This window comes from Orussus abietinus, unplaced genomic scaffold (assembly GCF_000612105.2).
Source record: "Orussus abietinus isolate OABI.00-Male unplaced genomic scaffold, Oabi_2.0 scaffold61, whole genome shotgun sequence".
Classification (NCBI taxonomy): domain Eukaryota; kingdom Metazoa; phylum Arthropoda; class Insecta; order Hymenoptera; family Orussidae; genus Orussus; species Orussus abietinus.
Genome location: NW_019394279.1, coordinates 25687 through 47257, shown reverse-complemented (window position 1 = coordinate 47257; position 21571 = coordinate 25687). Strand labels below are relative to the sequence as shown.

Here is a 21571-nt window from a genome sequence, read left to right as displayed (position 1 = left end):
TACGAACATAATATCAATGAAGTCGTTACGTTATGTTTAACAAAACTGAGCAACATTTCTTAATATTAACACACGTGATTTGAAATAACGTAGGTTTCGAAACACCTTTATTTCTCATACAGGACTCTAATGCACATACACATCGCAAGTCCTCGGTACGATATCATACCCTGATAACAATGCGTCTATTTACAGGTACATGGAATTTTTCATTGCACGACATATGAATGAGCCATCGAGTGCTACGAAAAGAAAGGGGAGAAATTGCCAAATGACATTTCCCCCTTGACTAATTGTAAGACGCACTTTAACTTATCCTTTAATTCGCGTAATTCAACAATTATACGTTTCTCGCCTCTTATAAAATGCCAAGGCATTTTTACACGTCTTCGAATCGACTGGGAAAATTCGGTCGAAGATTGAAATACATGTCCGTTGAGTTGTCATGTTTTCTCATGGATGTACGAAAGATATACAGATTTCGCAAACCCAAGAACTTTGAGATTTTTGTCAATGCGGCAAAAGAAAAAGACAGCGAGAAGAGGAGTTATTCTTTCTCTCCCTTTTTCTTGTTCTTATATAGCCTATTATTGTATCGCGCCACGCAACTTTTTCACGTAAAAGGGAAGAGAAAAAGCGAGAAAACTCCCCCTTTTTCTCTCTCTTTCATTTATGTTACCTTCAGACCAGTTTGCGAGTTCCATACATCCTCCGTCAATGCGTTTCCCTTTTAATAAGACAACTAATTCATTTTCTGGCGTATCAAACGGGGCTCACGTTGCTTACATCTAAGGCCTAGTTTCCAAGTAATTGACACGAACCGACGTACACTGACTCCAAAATGGGCCCAATTTTGGCAACAATATTACTCGCACAAGGCCAGATAACGACTCGGAAGCGACATTTAGTTTCTCATTTCGACTACACTGGCATTGTTCATATTTTAAGACACTCGTGAGATAAATATCATTGCCTGGTATACGGAGAAAAATGATATTGCCATTGCTGCAAAGTAACTGAAATGTTTAATACTTTGTTAACGCTTTTTGACGTACTGACAAGATAACCAAAAGTCATTAGAGATTTTAGTGACACTCGTGGCAAAAATGTAGATATTTTATCCTACGTGAAACTAACCCTAGTAGCATAGAATAATTTCTAAATATTTCTTTGTAATCTTTGCTAAATATCTCAAGCGACAGATTTTCTAAGATTTCTTGTAGGTTAAATATTATAGGGATAATATTCTAAAGTAAACGTTTTGCAAATACTTCAAATGTCTGCTAAATATTTACAAAATGTACGATATTCGTTAAATATATAGAAAATATGGGACAAATATTTTGTGCTACTAGGGAAAGTTATGCGAAAAATAATGCAATATAGAATAAGTGGAGTGCTTTAAGTGTAACGTTTTCACGACGAGCCGTTAAAAGCAATTAAAGGCAGTGTAATTAAATTCCATCTTTCAGAAAATCGAAAATAATTTCTTACAGCGATCGTATATGTACATATACATATTTTTCTTAAAGGTTTTGCAATACATTTTTCTCCGTTTAAGGGCGAGGAAACGTCGCCAGCGCGTATTTTCATAGCGCGAACTTTCATTCTGAATTTGGACATCCTCGCCATCAACGAAAAACGATAATCAATCGCGACTTAAAGAAAGATGAGTTTCCGATTTGTATTAACATTTAATTTCAAATACTGATAAATTATTTGGGACAACAAACGTGAAGTATGTTCACGAGTGTAGCAAAGCCTGCCCTTTAAATAACAAATTTAAACACAAACCCACACTCGGATTGTTGTTTCATTAGAGCCCGGAATATTTCATACATATTAATACATATACAATGTAGAAAGAAATGTGCCACATAAATGGTTAAATTTTGGATATGAAGAAAAAAAGATGATTTGAAACCCGATAGATGTTTATTCCTTATTTTTAGATCTTTTCGAAAACCCTCATCGATTAGGCGATTTCGTCGATGCGAGGATTTTCATTTATCGAAACAGTACACTTATAAAAATTCGACTAGCACAACATTTTAACAGGAGTATAGGCCATCCACGGTATGCATATTGGCATCGCGTTTTGCATTGTCTTTTTGTCCTTCCTATCCTCTCTCGTTTCCTTCTATTTCGTAATTTTCTTAACAAAATATCGATTCGTCATTCGAGATCATCGAGCGACATCAATTCCGAGCTTTGCACTTCTAAACTTCGCGGAGCTTTCAGTCGATCTCGCTTGGTTGGATCTGCGAGAAAGGAGAGATCCGCAAAGGACCTAAGTGTTAATAAATAATGTTATCGTTATCTGGTCGTCACAGTATCATCTCTTTCCTACCTTCGCTATATCCTCTTATCGGTAATATTCTCGCACAGCCGACGAAATACTTATCACATACGTAATACTCTTTTCCTCTGACAATTGTGAGAGATCAGGTCATAGACGGGTGTAACTGATACCGTAGTAAATTGTAAATGAAATTTCCATACTTAAGGGGATGTGAAAGTGGCATTCGAAAGCTCAATCGTTCATAAAACTTTTCTACGAACTGGGTGTCTCGAATCGTTACATACTTTAAAACGTGAATATGGAGACCTAAGGTAGGTCCTGAAACTCGCGAAATTTCATTTTTTATAAACAATTTTTAAAATACCTATAAGCAAATTTGAAAAGAATTAAAATTTCATGAGTTTCAGGACCTTCCTTATAGGCTCCCTATTCATTTTGTAAAGTTTCAAACTATTCGGTAAACCGAGTTGGGAGAAAAGTTTTATAAACAAAACCTCTTCGATGCCACTTTCACGTCACCTTAATGATCCAATGAGGTAAATAAGAAATGTTTTGCGAGATATTGAACTGGACAGAAAAGAAATGAAACCAGGTTTTCTTCCTCTTTGGAGGGAAAATATATGGATGGATAAGAAACAGGAGAGAGGGATTAAGAGAACGGATTTCTTATCCCGAATTTTACTTACGTGCAAACTCTTTTAGGACTCTACGCGAACCTAAATCAAAACTAATTGTAAGCCGAGGAGAATTCTAAAAATAGTACGATATAGTGTCGGTATAAAAGTTCGTATAAAAATAAGGAGGTGCGCGTCCCTCTTTCGTTCTCTTATCTCTCGAAACGACTCAATGGACACAGATTGGTACAAAGAAACGAATTAATTATCTATCGCGTTCAACATTATAGTAAAGCATTCGGCATCAGATAAATCCTTAAAATCCTCCTGACTTTTAGGATCTATCTAACATGGCCAGAAGTTCTCACACGTATGTACATAAATTCCTCACATATTAAAACCCCTTTCGATATGTTTTCGCGTTTCTTATCTCTTATTTTCAGATAATTCATTTCATACAAAAAGACACTGAACAGTGCATTCGACATCATGAATAACAAACAAGAAAAAATTCCACTCAAACATACATGTTACCAGCAATTTTCTCCGATCTGTTGTTTCTTAATACGAATTATCTGCATTTAGATAATTGCCAATACTCAGTATCCCTAAACAATTATTTTCCCTTACTGAACAAATATACATCAATCCGTACACAAATATAATTTCTACATTCCATGTTAAAATATTACATATCTCCCTAGTGCAGTGGTTTTTAATCTTTTTAAAGTCACGGAGCACTTTTGATTATAAGAAAAATTTACGGAAAACGGATTAAGAACCACTGTTCTAGTGTTTCAACACATATACAGGATGAGATAGATCCATAATTGGTGGAACAAAGTTGCTGAAAGGCCCATTTCATGAGGAGAAAAATTAAATTTCATGTGTCAGGACCTTCCTTAGGACCTCCATATTAATTTGGTAAAATTTCAAACAATTCGGTACACCCAATTCGAAGAAAAGTTACACAAACGATTGAGCTCTTTTAAGAGATGCCACTTTCATATCACCTTAAAACAGGCGAAAAGATTAGCAAAGAAAGAAACCACCCGTTTCTTCTTGAACATTACTCATACCGCTATACATGATATCCCTTTCTTCATAAAGTCATGATTAATGGATCTACTCTACTGATATAAATGCGTTTCGTGATGGTCGAAATTGAAGTCCAGCTCTGCTTCTTCAATTAAGTTCCACCGATTTTGGATCTTTCATGAGACTGCCCCGTATACTGTACCTATTGCTCGAAACGAGTACTCGGCCTCTTCAGCAATGTCTATTTATACCGATCTGTGACCATCGGGGAAGCATGCACGCAGGTCGTTCCCTACTGCAAAAGAGTGCACGTATCGCATATCCGTACCATACAGGCAAATAGTCTTAAGGGGATGTGAAAGTAGCATCCGAGGAATCAATCGCGGAATCATGAAACTTTTCTCCGAACTGGGTGATACAAATCGTTTAAAACCTCACAACGTGAACATGGAGAGTATAAGAAAGGTCCTGGAACTCACGAAATAGCAATTTTTTAAATAACTCGTTTATAGACATTATTAACATTTTTTATCAAAATTGAAATTTCATGGGCGTCGGAACCTTTTTTGCAGCCTACATGTTCATAGTGTAAAGTTCAAAACGATTCGATACCCCAACTTCGGAGAAAGGTTTCATGAACGATTGATCCTTCAGATACCACTTTGACGTCCCCTTAAGACCGTTTACCTCAACGGCACAAATATATCTGTTCGGAAAATTCAGGGCCGGTCACCTGTGTCATGATATCAGGCGACGTTGGAACCTTCTTAGACCTCGGAGTCTTCCCCGTAACTTCGGGAATTTTTTCTAGGCATCTCGCTCCTACTTCATCCAGTCTCGGGTACTCGCAAATGCTCGTTGCAGGGCCCCGCAATTAATCCAAGCTGTTATCCCGGAGTTGATCGAGTTTACTCGGAGGTCTTCTACGACTCGAGTCACTCAGCGTTGTCCCGTCCTCTCGGCGGACTGCTCGCTGTTAACACTGCGGTCAGACCGTCGTTCTGAAGTCACAATTGAAAGGACAATCAATCGGGCAGACCTCGATTACACCACTTGCGACAATTAACAGTACCAGGGCATGTAGAAAATCGAATTATAGATCAGCCATATTTATTTCCTTCGATCACAGATTCAACTTTTTTGGCTCCACGCTGACCTACGCTAACCCGCTCTTTAGGCGAGATTCATTGTTTGTGTCCATCCAATTTTATTGACTCAAACAAAATATTTGGTATGAACCATCACTATTATAATTCAAACAATGACAAGTTTATATCAAGTAGATATGATTTTGCGTCTCAAAAATTGGTCAGACCCTCGTAAAAGGAAAATAGATATTTCGGACATACGGTAAATAGCATTCCAACGAACCTGCCAATAAATGTGCATTTGCTCTATCGCGGTATAGCAATCCAGATAATAATGCGTACTCAATTAATTCTAACTAATGTTACTAGCTATCACTACGAAGCTTTGTGCAAGTTGGACGGAAATTGCAATTATAATACTAGCATCTAAAAGCCTATAGATCTTTATTACTTGCACTATAAACATAGACGAATCGTATCAGCGTGAATGGGTTTCAGGGCATTTCGTTGCAAAGTGAACTAGTAAGCGTGAAGAAAAAAAAGGAAAAAAAAAAATGAGAAATGGAAGATTTCCTTTGCTTGCAAGACTCACTGCGTGTGACAAAGTGGATCGGAAACTCGGGTAAGCTGCGACATGGACTCGAGACATCTTAGAACAAACCGATGAAGAAAGAAGGTCAATTATTGATCCGTGAACAGTCTTAGAAAGATCAAGAATGATTCTACGCCTTAAAAAAAAACAGACAAGTTTATCCAAAAATTACGGGAATTTAGGTACAGATTTTCGAGAAAAATTCACGGGTAATCAGGAACTGGGAAGTCTAGACCAAGAAATAGGCTCAACAAATAGCGTTTTCAGCTGAGCTACACTTTCTTAGATTAATATTACACGAGGATAGTGCGCATATACAGCAATACGGTTTTAGTGTCCACTTACACTTAGTGTACACTTTTTATATAGCTCGGTACTCCATGGCAGTACAACTGCACCGGTCGAACGCGCAAATTTAAAAAAATATATATTTGCCAAAAACAAAAAAGAAAATGAACGGCTTGAAATTTCATGTGAATGACAGGACTGTTTTCATTAATGATCGTAAACATTTCTAATTCATCGTTTGCTTCTTCGTATGAAGAGTTTAAAAAAACCAAGATTACTTGCAAATCTTTGCGTTAAGATGGATTCACATATCCGACACGTATCGGTTCAGACAATTGACAGTACCGATCAGAAAAAACATTGGAACGTGCGTTTCAGTGGTTCTGTTCACCCTGAAACATTTTTCTTATATTGAGAGCACAAAAACCAATTACTTTACCGAGGCAACACAAATTCCCTTCATGGTTGCTATATTCTTTTCTAGCAGCAACAAATTCTACATCGCTCATTTGTTCGAGTAGATAACAATATTTTTTTGCCCGTTGCTGCAGATTCATTTGCTAATTTAGGAAGCACTTTTTCTAAACAAATCTCTTCAATAGTTACATCTACGTTCGATATAATTGCAAAGATTATTACGGTCGATATAATCTTTCTTGCAGTGAAAGGAAAAATTTATTAGCAATGTCGTCCTTTGCTAGAAGTGCACATTTATTTTTTTTGTTCCGCGTAATTGTCCATGTTGCACTTTTATCACACTTGCTTTCTGCGACAGTGATAAAAGTGTAACGAATCGAGTGCAGAGTAGTCGCACCGTTAATTCGGTACTGTCAAATTGAACATGATACCCTGACACAGGGTAATCAGCTATGTCATCATTAAGGTGAAGTGAAACCCCCTTCAAATCAGTCAATTCGAATACAACACTTTTTTTTTAAGGGTATTGGACCAAACTGTCCGAAACTTTGACACATCACTCCTGATCATCTAAAAATTGTCCTGACACATTCAAACTTTGGATTTTTGGAAAAAAATATTTTAACTTAACCCAGACCAGAATGAAAATGGCGTCGAGCTCTTATATTTCGATCAATATACAATTATCGAAGGCTCTGATATGAGAATCGAAAGGGTCAGGACAATTTTACAACAATTTAGAACACTCTGGTAATCGATAAACTCACATTTGAAAGGGATAAAGGCAAAAAAAGTGTTGTACGGGCTTCTATGCTAAAACGATGGGAATACGAGGTCTCAGAGTGAAAATTTAATTGACCTGGAAATCACAGATGGCGCAGGATGTCCCTCTGCAGTCAATTAGGGCCCCAGAAAGCATGAATTCAGAGGATTTCTGGAGTTTTACTTCGATTTCTTGATATTTATTGTTCGAAAGCGACAAGTGGAGTATGCCATTTTATACAATATCCAATATAATTCGATACAGCTGTCCATATAAACACAAACGTAGGCATTTAGAAAAATCTTCTTTATCGACGTCGATCAAGTTCCTCGACGTGTTTCACTTCACCTTAAACTGACCAGTCGAACACGTTTAGTAGTGCTATTCTACTCTGGTTCAGCTCAGGGTAATCAGCTGAAAACGCTAATAGTTAACCTACAATTATCTAAAAGTGGACCCCATGCGTTTCTCTGGAAATGATTTCCCTCGATCTTTACTCACACGGCAGGTCGATCCGGGGGAGGTGTGTTGCCACCACGACAGCAAAGTCTGATCCATCCACTCGGTCTCAATTCGTCCTCCTCGACCTCGATCACTGTAAACCGAGAGCAGTCGATTGGTCCTTGGAGAAAGGATCCAGGATTCCTTTTCTTCCAGAGACACCTCCGGCGGATGGAAGAGGATAATTGAAGGGGAATTCGAGGACGGACCACGAAATGCATCTAACCATCTTTTTTCTTGATGCGACAGCTCCCCTTTCTGCTATCCTTGGGAAAAAGGTCCACGATTTTCCCGTCTCTTTTATAGAATACATTGGATGGAGAACAATGAATCTTTAAATGTATCTCAGAAACGAATTGAGGACACTTTTTTAAGAGATCGTGATAAATTATCATTTCTATTATAGTTTATCACTTAAATCCAAACATTTGAAGGACTTCGAGATAGGCAACCGATAGTTCTTTTTCTTAAGGAGAAGTGAAACCCCCTTCAAATCAGTCGATTCGAATACAACACTTTTTTTTAAAGGTATTAGACCAAACTGTCCGAAACTTTGACACATCACTCCTGATCATCTAAGAATTGTCCTGACACATTAAAAATTTGGATTTTTGGAAAAAATTGTTTAACTCAGCCCAAACCAGAATCAAAATGGCGTCGAGCTCTCATATTTCGATCAATATACAATTATCGAAGGCTCTGCATTAAGAAAAATCTTCTTTAACGATGTCGATCAAGTTCGGCGACGTGTTTCACTTCACCTTAATAGCTGAAAATTGGAAGCAGTCAATTGATCCTGAAAGGGATTCCTTAATTTCGGGAGATTTCTTTTATTGAATTGGAAAACTCGGGGAGAGCTCGAGAATATCCAAGGTGGATCGTGAGGGTCCAGCTGATGGCTATTTCCTTTGGACACCGTAAAGAAAGAGCTATCTACAGGCTTCAGGAAAAAGCGTCTAGGATTTTCCTTCTCTCAGAGAGACTCCTATTTTGGACGGGAAATCCAATGACCATGAAATGCACTCCGAGAAAGAATCCGAAATGTTTCCCGAAAAATTCCAACATTTGAATCGAAAAATCCGGCGAATCAGGATCAATTCGGTAATCTTTCTTTGTAATTATAATAATAAAAGCAGCGGGTGGTCGATCCTTTAAAAAAGAATTTAGGAATTATCTTATGGACAGATTGTTATATCAAAAAGGACATTCTGCGGTAACTGGAAAGAAAACATCTCGATGTAAAAGGAAAAGGACCTTGAGGAAAAGATTTGGGATCCTTTCTCTTGGACGTAGTTAGATTCCTACATTGGATCATAAAATCAATTTTACAATCAGTCAAATGCAAGGGTCATAAGAATTTACTGTCGTGATAGCGTAAGCGGAAAGCAAATTGATTACTTGCGATATTTTCCATCGCGGACATTTTTTTTTGTTAACATCAAAGTACTCGCATAATTAACGATCGTCTACTTAATCCGATTGCGTGGCAAGATTTGACCACTTATTAATTATTTTTAGCCAGTTTAAAGAATAATTTGCAAGCAATGGCATAATACGCAGACTTCTTGTTTAAGATCAATGAAAGTGTGCTAACGAATTAAATATAATTAACAACATAAAGCCCTTCTTCCCATCACGCAGCTGATGTAGAGGAGGAAGGTGTAACTAATAATCTGTTAACCTTTCGTGTAATACGGGAAAATTAGTTTAAAAACTTCAATTAATTAATACAAGAAGAGCCACTGTTTAAATCGAAATGATTTAAACCTGTTATCATATTTCTCCTCTCGAGGAATCCCCAAGACTCCATTTTTCGACAAACGAAGTGTAACCCTCCCCGAATCATTACCGACTTTTCAGATGTCCATTATCGTTAACACTCGCATCGAAACACTTTCGCGCATGCGCCTACCACCAGTGCCCTCATTTTCCCGACTCTGATATCTCCGTCCTCGCCATCCGTCTTGGCGGGTCACTTCTAACGAGCTGACGCTTCAGAGAGAGGATACCTTGGGAAAGTGACGGAAAACTTTTCAGACAGCTTTTTCCTTTCCTTTCCCATCCCAGTTGAGCCCTAGGGAGCTCTGCTAAAAATTACTATATTTCCGCCAATGAAAGTACTGGTAGAGAAGGCTATTACTTTCGAATTTTACTCTTCTTCCTTCTTTCTCTCCTCTTTCTGAGGAGTTTGGATCTCACCTGAAGTGATGCGATGCGACTGACAATCGCTGAATGCCGATTGCCTTCTCGTTTGGAGGTCGGTACCCCTCAGGGAGAGGTAGACGGAAATGGTCTTATCCAACGCCAGGCGCACCTGTTAAATTTACGAAATTTAACAACATAAGCAACTTGAGATGTTGAAAAGACTAAAGTGGTATGAAAGTCTCACGCTGTGTATTAAAACGTCAAAATATTTGTCTCCTCAGGGAGAGGTAGACGGAAATGGTTTTATCCAACGCCAGTCGCGTCTGTTAAATTTAAGAAATTTAACAATATAAGCAACTTGAGATGTTGAAAAGACTGAGATGGTACGGAAGTGTCACACTATGTATTAAAACGTCAAAATATTTGTCTCCTCAGGGAGAGGTGGACGGAAATGGACTTATCCAACGCCAGGCGCACCTGTTAAATTTACGAAATTTAACAACAATCAACTTGAGATGTTGAAACGATTAAGGCGTCATGAAAGTGTCGCTCTATGTATTGAAACGTCAAAATATTTATCAAACTTTTCTCCAAACTGAGTGCGCCGAATCATTTGAAACTTCAACAGCAGATTACAGACCATGTAGACCAGAAGATAGACAGGACCAAAAAAAATTCTTTTCTTTCCCAGATTAGAACCTGAGACAACACTATCATAAAGTGTGGTGATGATATCTGAATAAAGGAGATGATTGGATGACTCATGAAACTTGTTCATAGCCAAATTTGATATAAACATTATTTTGTACACATTTAAAATTGTACAAGGAAATTAATGTGACATGACAAAAGGCCACAAGGTTGAATTAATACAAAAACTTATGATATCTCTACCAAATGATTCGTCCTGTGATCAGTAACTGTTCTTTGAGGTGAAGTGTATGCACCGATTAAAATTAGGTATATGGTAGTAAATTGCATAAGTTGCCCAAATAAGGTACTTTCATCTGATAGTTGTAGTTTCCAAAATTGCTATTAAATTGCAGCCAGGATTAATCTGTGGGACTTTCGAGCATTATAAAAAGATGTTTCACGTTGCAAGATTTAAGAGCAAACTTCGGAATGAATTCAGGTCTTCGGGGCTTCTTGGGCTCACCTCGCCGTTCATGAAGCAGTAGAGGGTAGCTATGAACAGCCCCTGGAAAGCTGTCAGGAAGTGCGTCGAGTAAGACCACAGGGCAAATTCCCAGACGGTTTTGTCGAGGGGCGCCTCCGTCATTGCTACCAGGTTGGTGATTCCCAGAAGAGGAAGCAGCACCACTGCGGCACGTACGGCTTTCCTGCAAAATAGTACAAAAAAAATTCTACAACGAACGGCGATCAATCGAAGAAGCCTATTCCGATACAACGAATCGTCACATAACGAGGTGGATAGTTATCATTACTGATATAGCAGTATCGTTGTGGCATGTACGGCTTTTTTTAAAAAAAGTTAGGAGAAAAATTGTATAACGTACGGCGTTCGAACGAAGAACCTCATTTCGATACAACGAATCGTCATAGAACGCTATGGATAGTTATCATTACTGATATAGCGTGAATAGGACCTTCACATTTTGTACGCGCTCCGAACTTCTTATACTGCGATTTCCGCAATGCATTATTGTATACCGCTCTATAAATATAACGCCTATCACGCGACCTTAATACCATTGAGTAGAAAAAGTGGGAAACTAGGAAAAGATGAAAGAGGATGAAAATGAATCAGGTTTCTTTGGGTGTCGGCCATTAAACGAACTGCAGTGACTGCTCTAAATTGACTCTTAATTGTCTCCTAATTAGCTTGCTCAAAGGGAAAAAGGGGAGCGAAAGAAGAAATGCGAAAAAGTGCCAGAGAGCCGGGGCTACTCTAATCTGATTAACGGTGTAAGCCAGCATCGGTACCCTAAGTGAAAAATTTACTTTCTAGGTGAAATTAATTACTGGCGGGAATCTAAGTGTTTTTTAATAAAATTGTTTGTCTCTGGTAAATTTTATTTTACAAGAATCATCAGAGTTGCAACCCACATGATATCAAGTTAACATCAAATAGAAATGACTTTGCGAAATGAATTTCACGTACAAAATTGATCTGAAGTGTTAAAAGTATTAATAAAAGTAGTACTACTTATTGGATACAATATTGCATGCAGATCAAACATGTTGGTACTAGATAGTAATAGAAAAAATGATTAATGGCAGAGAAACATGGTTCGAAGTTGATGCAAGAACGAGTTCACCGGTAACTATTTAAGCTGTGAGAGAAAATATCAGACACGTTGATAATTCCACTAAATTCCAGCTCCTTACAAGAATATTAATAATTCCTTCAAAGTCTTTCACTCATTAACGTGAATCAACTTTCCTTACTGACACACGTTCATGCCCAAAGAATGTAACGATAAGGAATCGGAATTGATGCGATCTCAGCTTCAGAAAACTGAGAAATGTTTGTAATTTTCCGTAATTTCATTTCATTTTGTCCTGTTGATAGCAGCCAGTGAAGATGTATTGGACACAAGAGTTTCTTTTCTTTTTTAGAAAATGATCTCTTCGGGCAGGGGTGAAGGGCCAAAATAGCGGCGTAATTTATTGCGGCCCGCTCACTTGTGGGATGGAAAGAATTAAGAGGATAAGATAATTAAACAGCCGCCAGGATATTAATCTTTCTGCGAATTCGCGAGATTCCGGCGACTCGAGAGCCTTGACTGTGACCGTCGATCGATTGGGCCGCCGTGGCGGGAAGAAGAGATGGCCCTTCACTTAACCTCAAAATTCTCCCCGACACGAGGCGGCCGCGTTTATATCTAAAGCATATACGTATATCTGTCCTACGACTCACCGGACCTGCTCGATCTCGCTGGTGTGGCTTTGGCGCAACTTCACCACGAGAACACGGATGATGTTCAGCAGGAACAGGAAGTTGAGCTGAAACAAACATGGTCGGTGAGATGTTTCGGTTGCCATCTTGGATCTCTGTATCTCATTGTAAGGGGGTCAGTAGTTTGTTAAAAGCGTTTCAATTAAAGCAACTTCAAGAATAGGCAAAGGAAATATTTGCTTAAGGGGTGGTTCCTTTGACGTTCTTACGAGAATTCAAAATAAAAGGAAAGTTTTAAAATGATTGAAAATGGCGGATTTGTCGAGGCGGTAAGTCTGGAATACAAAAGTAAAAGTGGCTTTAGAAACTAGAAAATATTATTTAAGACCCGGTCGGACGGTTTTTCGATCGGAAAGAAATTCAGATTCTATTGAAAAAGAAGCCAACAGGAATCACTTTCATTTCCTTTGGCACTTTAACTGTTTCATATCTTTCGAACAAATCTTTTCTGCGGAAATAAATGTCGGCAAAATACCTATAAACAAATTTGAAAAGAATTGAAATTTCATGAGTTTCAGGACCTTCCTTATAGTCTATCTATTCACGTTGTAAAGTTTCACAAACTATTTGGTAAACCGAATTGGGAGAAAAGTTTTATAAACAAAACCTCTTCGATGCCACTTTCACATCACCTTAATCAGAAGTGAAACTGAAATTGTGATAAAGGAACTGCAAAGCATGTATGAAATCGCTTTATAGAGAATTTCTGGAGCAGAAAAAGTACATTGTCTCTTCAATCTTACCAATATGACCGCCATTCTTGGTCCCTCCAGGATCCAGAAGTAAAAGGTCAGATTATAACCCCACCAGCATCTACAGCAGAGAATAACACGTTGCGAAGAGTAGCGCATATGCCTCCCTACACACTTTACAAACGGTGTACAGATTATCTAATTACACTTACTTGGAGGGATGATAGTACAAGGCCGTGACGATGGCCCAAGTCAGAGTCATCACTACAGGATATCCCCAGCCAACCAGTCGGTACATTCGATAGTACGAGGTCTCTTGAAAAACCGTGACTGAGAAAAACATTCGACTCTGAATTGCAATCCCTTAATCCAAAGCTCAACGTATTAACTCATTTAATTTTCACATTAATTTCCAAGAGAACAAAATCAACTAACAGGCGGTAATTTTTCTACGTTTCCGGGCGCTTCAAAGAAATTCGAGACATTGTAAATGGTGAAGTACACTGATAAAAATTCCCCTGTAATTTTACATACTCAATCATTGGTTATTTCGATGCGACCTTAAATCACGGTAAAATAACGTGGCCTCTTTTAACATCACATTCGGCATCTAAGTTGAATTATAGCAAAATTATAATGTAATATTATAAATTATATAAATTCAAGTAAAACCGCACCGATACGGTAAATATACAGTGTTAGGGGTATTTATACACCTTCGAATTTGGAATTCTTCCATTTTTAATTTTTTTCATGTGAAGTTACGGAGTGCGTAAAAACGTATGAAAAATTCGATTGATTTGATCAGTGTAATATAAAGTTGATAGAATAGCGGTACGAGCCGCGCATTGCGTGACCTCGAGTTCATCTGTAGGATAATTATTCGCTAATTGTAGATCTGTGGGGAGAAAGATTGCTCACCGGTTACCATGTTGTGCAAAAAGAGGCCTTCGATGAACATCCACATGAACATGGCCGTCCTGGCGTACTCGAGAAGGACGTAGCTGGCCTCGCACAGGAAGGGCTGCGACAGAAATGCTTCGAGATTAATTCACGGTCCAGTTGCCAAAAACACGGCCTAATGGATTATCTCGCGAATTGGTTTACCGTGTTCTCGATTCCATGCTGCAGAAGGTGCGACTTTGTTCGCAACAATGCCTGGTCTATGTAGAGGGTCAGCCTGATCACGACCTGCACCACCATGGCGACGAAGAGGTTCTTGTGGATGCGCGTCCTCGTGTTCCTAAGACTCCTAAAATAGTTTCTTCGATTACCATTCGAAGCGAGAAACATGTACCCAGATAGATAAGTGATGAAAAATTCCCATCAAATTGGCCTAATAAAAAAATCCTGAAACGAGTCCCGGGGGTGTCGCTTATGAGTCCTCATTTGGAACTCATATCCGCAGTATACAATGACGAACCGAAAATACTTAAGGTGAAGTGAAACACCTTTCAAATCAGTCGATTCGAATACAACACTTTTTTTTTAAGGGTATTAGGCCAAACTGTCCGAAACTTTGACACATCACTCCTGATCATCTAAGGATTGTCCTGACACATTCAAAATTTGGATTTTTCGACAAAATCCTTTAACTTAGCCCAGAACAGAACTAAAATGGCGTCGAGCTCTCATATTTCGATCAATATACAATTATCGAAGGCTCTGATATAAGAATCGAAAGGGTCAGGACAATTTTACGACAATTTAGAGCACTCTGATAATCGATAAACTCGCATTTGAACGGGATAAAGGCAAAAAAAGTGTTGTATGCGCTTCTATGCTAAAACAATGGGAATACGAGGTCTCAGAGTGAAAATTTAATTGACCTGGAAATCACAGATGGCGCAGGGGGACCCTCTGCAGTCAATTAGGGCCTCAGAAAGCATGAATCCAGAATTTCTGGAGTTTTACTTCGATTTCTTTATAATTATTGTACGAAAACGACAGGTGGAGTATGCCATTTGGTACAATACCCAATATAATTCGACACGGCTGTTAATATGAAAATGAACGTCGGCAACGTGGGCCTTTAGAAAAATCTTCGTTATCAACGTCGATCAAGTTCCTCAACATGTTTCACATCACCTTAATTATGAAACAAAGTTACGTACATGCAATGCCTGAATCTTTGTACGTACACGTCCAGCTGAATTTATCTCGCGCATTGCCGATAAACAATTGTAGCGGCCGTAACTCATATTTGAGTCATAAAGTGTTATACTTGTCGTAAAAAATAGAACAGATCTTCATTACTGAAGATGGGAAAACGTGAGATGAAATGCATGGGTCTAAATCTGAAATGCATCTCGCATCGAAATTAACTTGGGGAATTAGCTGGCTCCCACGGATGGAAATTGTTAAGTAATTTCGGGCTAATTTAACGCATTTCCCGGTATAAAGCTGAAATCATGTGTGCATGTGTTAAAGTACTTCAGGGTATGGTAATCGAAATGAGGTTGAAACCCCTAAGGGCTTCCAGATTCTGCCTTCTCCACTAAGTGAAGCATTACAGGATTTCTTGTTGGAGATGAAATTTAACATTGTTTCAGTGTTGTCGGGGTAAAACTGATTATTCAACTGAATGCCTCGTATAAAATCACTATTTAGACTAGTCGCTATCAATAGAAAATTGCTCATTGGAACGAAGATCGTTCCTTGTATTAAAGTATGCTGCCCCACTGTATATCTTTCATCATAGAGGATTTTCTCACAAATACTGAAGAATTCTTTTCCACGTTTCGTCGGGTGTTTCTCGTCAACCTGGAATTTTCAACCTCGAATCAACTGTTCACATATTTTCTACAATTATGAATTTCACGTGACAAAGTGGTAAGTGATATCCGTACGGACCGAAAGAAAAAGCCAATTAAGATACAATTAAAATTCTCAGTAATCCTTTCTCCGAATTCTTGAAACAATGTGTCGGAGATTAGGAATGAAGAAGGGTCGGTTCAGAAATTCTCCTCTGGTCCGAATGAAATCTCTTAATTAAATTCGAGTCGTAATCAGGCTTATGTCTCAAACCAAGTAGGAGGAAATTGAGGCCGATATCATTTTCCACGAAAGTGCACTTCGGAAAGGCCTACTTAAACGGCCTTCTGCCGGAACTTTAAGTCAATACCGTATGCCAAAGTATTATCCGTGAAATGATCCCCTGAAAGGACGAATTTCGTATAGCGAAGCAGTAAGTAAGGCTATCGCTCTATCCGAGCCGAAGTTAATTAAGATTAAAATTCCGGGGAAGCCTTGGCCTAAAGACCAACTTTTGTCTCCCTCGGAGCAAAGGGCGAACATCCGAGAGGAGGAGAGTCGAGGGAGAATTCTCCTCTGATCCGGGCCAGCTCTCTCAATTAAATCCGACTTTGTGATTGTGCTTGCCTGAATCGGCAGAAGATCACCAGGGAAATAAGGAGAGCCGCCAAGGAGACGCTCAGCCCGACGAACTCGAGAGTCCTGGTCCTCTCGGCGATGTCCAGCTTCACCTGAAACGAGAAAATGAGGAAGAGTAACCGCGACTCTGTTATCGGGAACCGATCTCCCAAGGGAGGGAAATGATAACGGGCGACACGCTTTCCGCGACTCCGATTGCAAAGACGTGTTATCGATCGCGAAATCCACGATTGGCGACACTTTATCTGGGTATTTTTAAACCCGTGAGAACATTACACTCGGTCACGAGGAAACGAGAACGTCACCCGACGGGTCTTAAGGTGAAGTGAAACCCCCTTCAAATCAATCGATTCGAATATAACACTTTTTTTAAGGGTATTACACCAAACTGTCCGAAACTTTGACACATCACTCCTGATCATCTAAGAATTGTCCTAACACATTCAAAATTTGGATTTTTCAAAAATATTTTGTAACAGTCCAGATCAGAACCAAAATGGCGTCGAGCTCTCATATTTCGATCAATATAGTATTATCGAAGGCTCTGATATGAGAATCGAAAGGGTCAGGACAATTTTACGACAATTTAGAACACTCTGGTAATCGATAAACTCGCATTTGAACGGGATAAAGGCAAAAAAAGTGNAAAATGGCGTCGAGCTCTCATATTTCGATCAATATACAATTATCGAAGGCTCTGATATAAGAATCGAAAGGGTCAGGACAATTTTACGACAATTTAGAACACTCTGGTAATCGATAAACTCGCATTTGAACGGGATAAAGGCAAAAAAAGTGTTGTATGCGCTTCTATACCAAAACGATGGGAATACGAGGTCTCGGAGTGAAAATTTAATTGACCTGGAAATCACAAATGGCGCAGAGGGTCCCTCTGCAGTCAATTAGGGCCCTAGAAATCATGAATCCAGAGGATTTCTGGAGTGTTACTTCGATTTCTTTATAATTATTGTACGAAAACGACAGGTGGAGTATGCCATTTGGTACAATATCCAATATAATTCGACACAGCTGTCAATATAAAAATGAACTTCGGCAACGTAGGCATTTAGAAAAATCTTCTTTATCAACGTTGATCAAGTTCCTCGACGTGTTTCACTTCACCTTAAGGTCGGACTCATTAAAGACCCCCGACGAGATACGGAAATTGGAATTTCGATTACCCATGGGAGAGTAACTCGATTCAAGTACCGACCTGGAGGGTCATTGGCTAATCATTGAACTTCGCCGAGAAAAAAAAAGAAAGAAAAAAATTATATACTTGGAGTCATACCCAATATTCGGGATAGATGGCTAAAGGTAAATAGCACTGGAATTCGATGGATTTCATATTTCATTCCAGATGAAACGTTATTAAAACCAGCGCGAAACGACTATGAGCTGGATTCGTGGAATTGTTTTTTTCCCGTGTAGGAAATGTTTGTAGTACAAGGTATATAATAAATTCCCGTATAAACTGATAAAAAGAGGAAAACAGAAAATGCACGTTTACTTAAACGAGCCGAACTGCGTTCCATCCGATAGACTCCGAATCCGGAAAACTCCGAATATTATGTCTGTAATGGTTGATTCGAAAATTGAAAAAATTGTTTAAATCCGTTCATTTTAAAATTCACTTTAGTATTTACTAGGGTGGATTTTATAATTATCATCCGCGTTATGCGGGGATCTTTCTTTATTTTCGCAATGCTTCCGGTGGGAACAGGGAAAAAGGAACAGGGAGTATCAAAAGTTAAAAAGCAACGCAACGGTTAATTGCAAATTCTTTTAGGTCTTTTTAATCGCTCATTTTTCCTCGTTTCCGCCTACCTTCGCTGCATCCTCGCTTCCGGTGTAGAGCTTCCGGATAAGCAGCAGCATTTCCGGGGTGAAGCACGGCGTGTAATTTGTCCACCCATTGGGACTGTCCTTGTCATCCATGGGACCTCCTCGCCCTTCCCATCGACCGTCGACGTCACAACGCCTTACTGCAAACTCTGCACAATTGCAATTATTGACAGGCGTTATTTAAAGATATAAGGTTGAACTGCTGATTACAGGGAAAAATAAATGCAATTTAAATCCCTAGAATAAATCCTAGATTAGGTCAAACCGCGAAGACAGGTTAAGACGGTAGAGTTTAATTTCTTAAAAATCCAAAATACATATTCTGTAGATTATTACTCCGTCTGCTTTACCATTAAAATTAATTCTCAAAATGATTAGCAGCGGCTGAATACTGTACATATATTAATTTGATCTAATCCCGGGTGATTCTAAAACATTGGAACAAACAAATCTTAATCTTGATCAAATTCGCCAGTTTGCTAAATTACAGAAGGGTCGGTAGAAAATATTAATCTCGGCTTTACGGCCAAAATATGGCGGCGTATAAATTCTTACATATAATGAATCAATGGGATTGTTAATTTTCCATCCAAAGAGAACAACGATAATCAATACTTCAAATACTCGGTCAGCAATCACGAGGAATTTTCATTTTCATCCGGAAACGTGGGAGTTTTCTCGGGGGTGTTTCAACGTGTTATGGCGTAATATCAAATCGATACAACAGAGATTTCACGTGGGGCAATATTCGATACACGTGACCCACGTTGCAATATGTCCCAAGAATATGTAGGGCATGTTTCACGACACACGGGGAGCGTGAGGAAACTGAGGAAAATCTTTATAGTTTCCTCGCCGTCCCTTTTTGCCGATTCGCCTCGAAAGCGATGCAACGATCAACGAGAGCACCGTATTGTCAATATCCCATACAAAAAGAAAATTCACCCCGAAATTTTGACACATATTCCAGAGCCTTTACACCAATCAAGGAGGTTCTTCAATTCGCATAAAAATTTCTTCCCAGAAACATAAAGCCAAATCGAAATTACTTTACATACAAAATTTAAATTACCAAATATACCTGTATACAAGTAATCCGATCTTTCTACGCATAAATGTGAAGTAGGAGAAACAAATGGTGTTCACGAGTTAATGTAAAAGAAAAAAGGAAATCCCTTTAAATTACAGAAATGCTTGTTTACGTTCCAAACTGAAATAACCAAATTCACTTTCTATGGATAGCGTTAATTTTTTTATGATACTGTCGGGTCATATCGAGTCTCTTCGTGTATAAAGGGAAAATAGAAATTCGAGTAAGTGGGCTATTTTCGGCTCTGGGAGGACTTAAGGTGAAGTGAAATCCCCTTCAAATCAGTCGATTCAAATACAACACTTTTTTCAAGGGTATTAGACCAAACTGTCCGAAATTTTGACACATCACTTCTGATCATCTAAGAATTGTCCTGACACGTTCAAAATTTGGATTTTTGGAAAAAAATTGTACGCTTCTTGCGCTTCTATACCAAATCGATGGTAATACGAGATCTCGGAGGGAAAATTTAATTGACCTAGAAATCACAGATGGCGCAGAGTGTCCCTCTGCAGTCAGTTAGGGCCCCAGAAAACATGAATCCAGAGAATATCTGGAGTTTTACTTCGATTTCTTGATATTTATTGTACGAAAACGACAGGTGGAGTATGCCATTTGGTACAATATCCAATATAATACGATACAGCTGTCAATATAAAAACGAACGTCGCCAACGTAGGCATTTAGAAAAATCTTCTTTATCGACGTCGATCAAGTTCCTCGACGTATTTCACTTCACCTTAAAGGACTGGGTGGACTGTTCGACGAATCCTTTCGGTCGGTCGGAGTCCAAGAAACTAATGATGCGAGTCATTGGAGAAGCGAATGGAACACCCATTCGAGACTTCCGAGGGTTCGTACGTTTATTTCCTGAACACTGGTCTCACTATCGAACAGCTAAAGTGGGTCGAGTGGACAGTCGTTACACGAAGTGGTACAGGCGTACTTGTGCATATGAGCTGGCTTTCATTGTCGCCCAGACGACGAGCCGTGTCCCCTTTGCGGATCTCGTCCTCAGAAACGCTAAACGAAGGACTTGCCAAATTTAAAAGACTCTGACATTGTTTATACCGTCAACTCGCTCAATTTCGTTCCTTCCGAAAGTTTCCTTGTGTTTCTGCGAATCTGTTTCGGATAGATACGAATATCTATTTTCTTTACGAAAATACGTACACAGTCTCGTGAATGTCAGATGTGCATAACTTTGATTTTCAGGATTTGCAATTTTTTTTTTTGTGAGCAATGTATCTGTACATTGCTGGATTATACTCAATGCCGAGGGATGCGTTTTCGAAAAACCCAGCAGAGCTGCTTCTTCAAAGGGAGATATTTTCAAAAAGAGTCCACGCAATTTCCTGCACTCCTAAAGAACTTGAAATCGTTTCTACAAATTGAGAGACCAAAGACGGAAAATAAGGAACGGTTTTTTACATAAAGCCAAGAGAATAATCAAAATATCGTTATAACTTTTCCGTTTAAGAAAGGATAAATAATAAGACTAATTAATTAATTAACTTCATCGTACAGATACGAACGATTTCATAATAGAAGTGTTCATTTTCGATTGGAAATTTTGGTATTGGTCGATTTGCATGAATTAAATGATACTGATTTTTCATGCATCGACTTCTGATGAGGTCTTCGATATAGCAATTAAATTGCCTCAAATCAAAGGAAATAACATATATTGCACTGTCGTTTGGACGTAATTTAGATCTAATTTGATTTTGTAGATCTAAATACGATCTACGCACATATCTCTATAATAAATTTCAACGAGACGCGTTTTATATAACACGGTTCAAAAGTAAAGGGGGAAAATAAAACGAAAGGAAAAGGATAAAGAATCACCACTTGGATATTTTAAAGAAATAAACCTTCCC

At 38.7% G+C, this 21571-nt stretch overlaps 1 protein-coding gene across 4 annotated transcripts in view; it reads right to left on the bottom strand.

Moving 5' to 3' along the window:
• Positions 1–4463: 4463 nt before the first annotated feature.
• LOC105699952 (PDF receptor) overlaps positions 4464–21571 on the bottom strand; it is a 39061-nt gene continuing 21953 nt past the window's right edge. For 2 of the 4 annotated variants that reach the window (XM_012425408.1, XM_023434917.1), the window contains 12 exons: positions 18581–18747; positions 16742–16845; positions 14468–14612; positions 14282–14384; positions 13573–13690; positions 13412–13481; positions 12630–12715; positions 10905–11088; positions 9803–9917; positions 7604–7697; positions 5635–5691; positions 4464–4955 (listed from right to left, as the gene is read on the bottom strand). In XM_012425408.1, coding sequence (XP_012280831.1) covers positions 4943–4955; positions 5635–5691; positions 7604–7697; positions 9803–9917; positions 10905–11088; positions 12630–12715; positions 13412–13481; positions 13573–13690; positions 14282–14384; positions 14468–14612; positions 16742–16845; positions 18581–18747 — 1256 coding nt within the window. In that variant the 3' untranslated portion in view covers positions 4464–4942. The remainder of the gene's footprint in view (positions 4956–5634; positions 5692–7603; positions 7698–9802; positions 9918–10904; positions 11089–12629; positions 12716–13411; positions 13482–13572; positions 13691–14281; positions 14385–14467; positions 14613–16741; positions 16846–18580; positions 18748–21571) is intronic. The other 2 variants (XM_023434915.1, XM_023434916.1) reach the window with 2 other exon arrangements.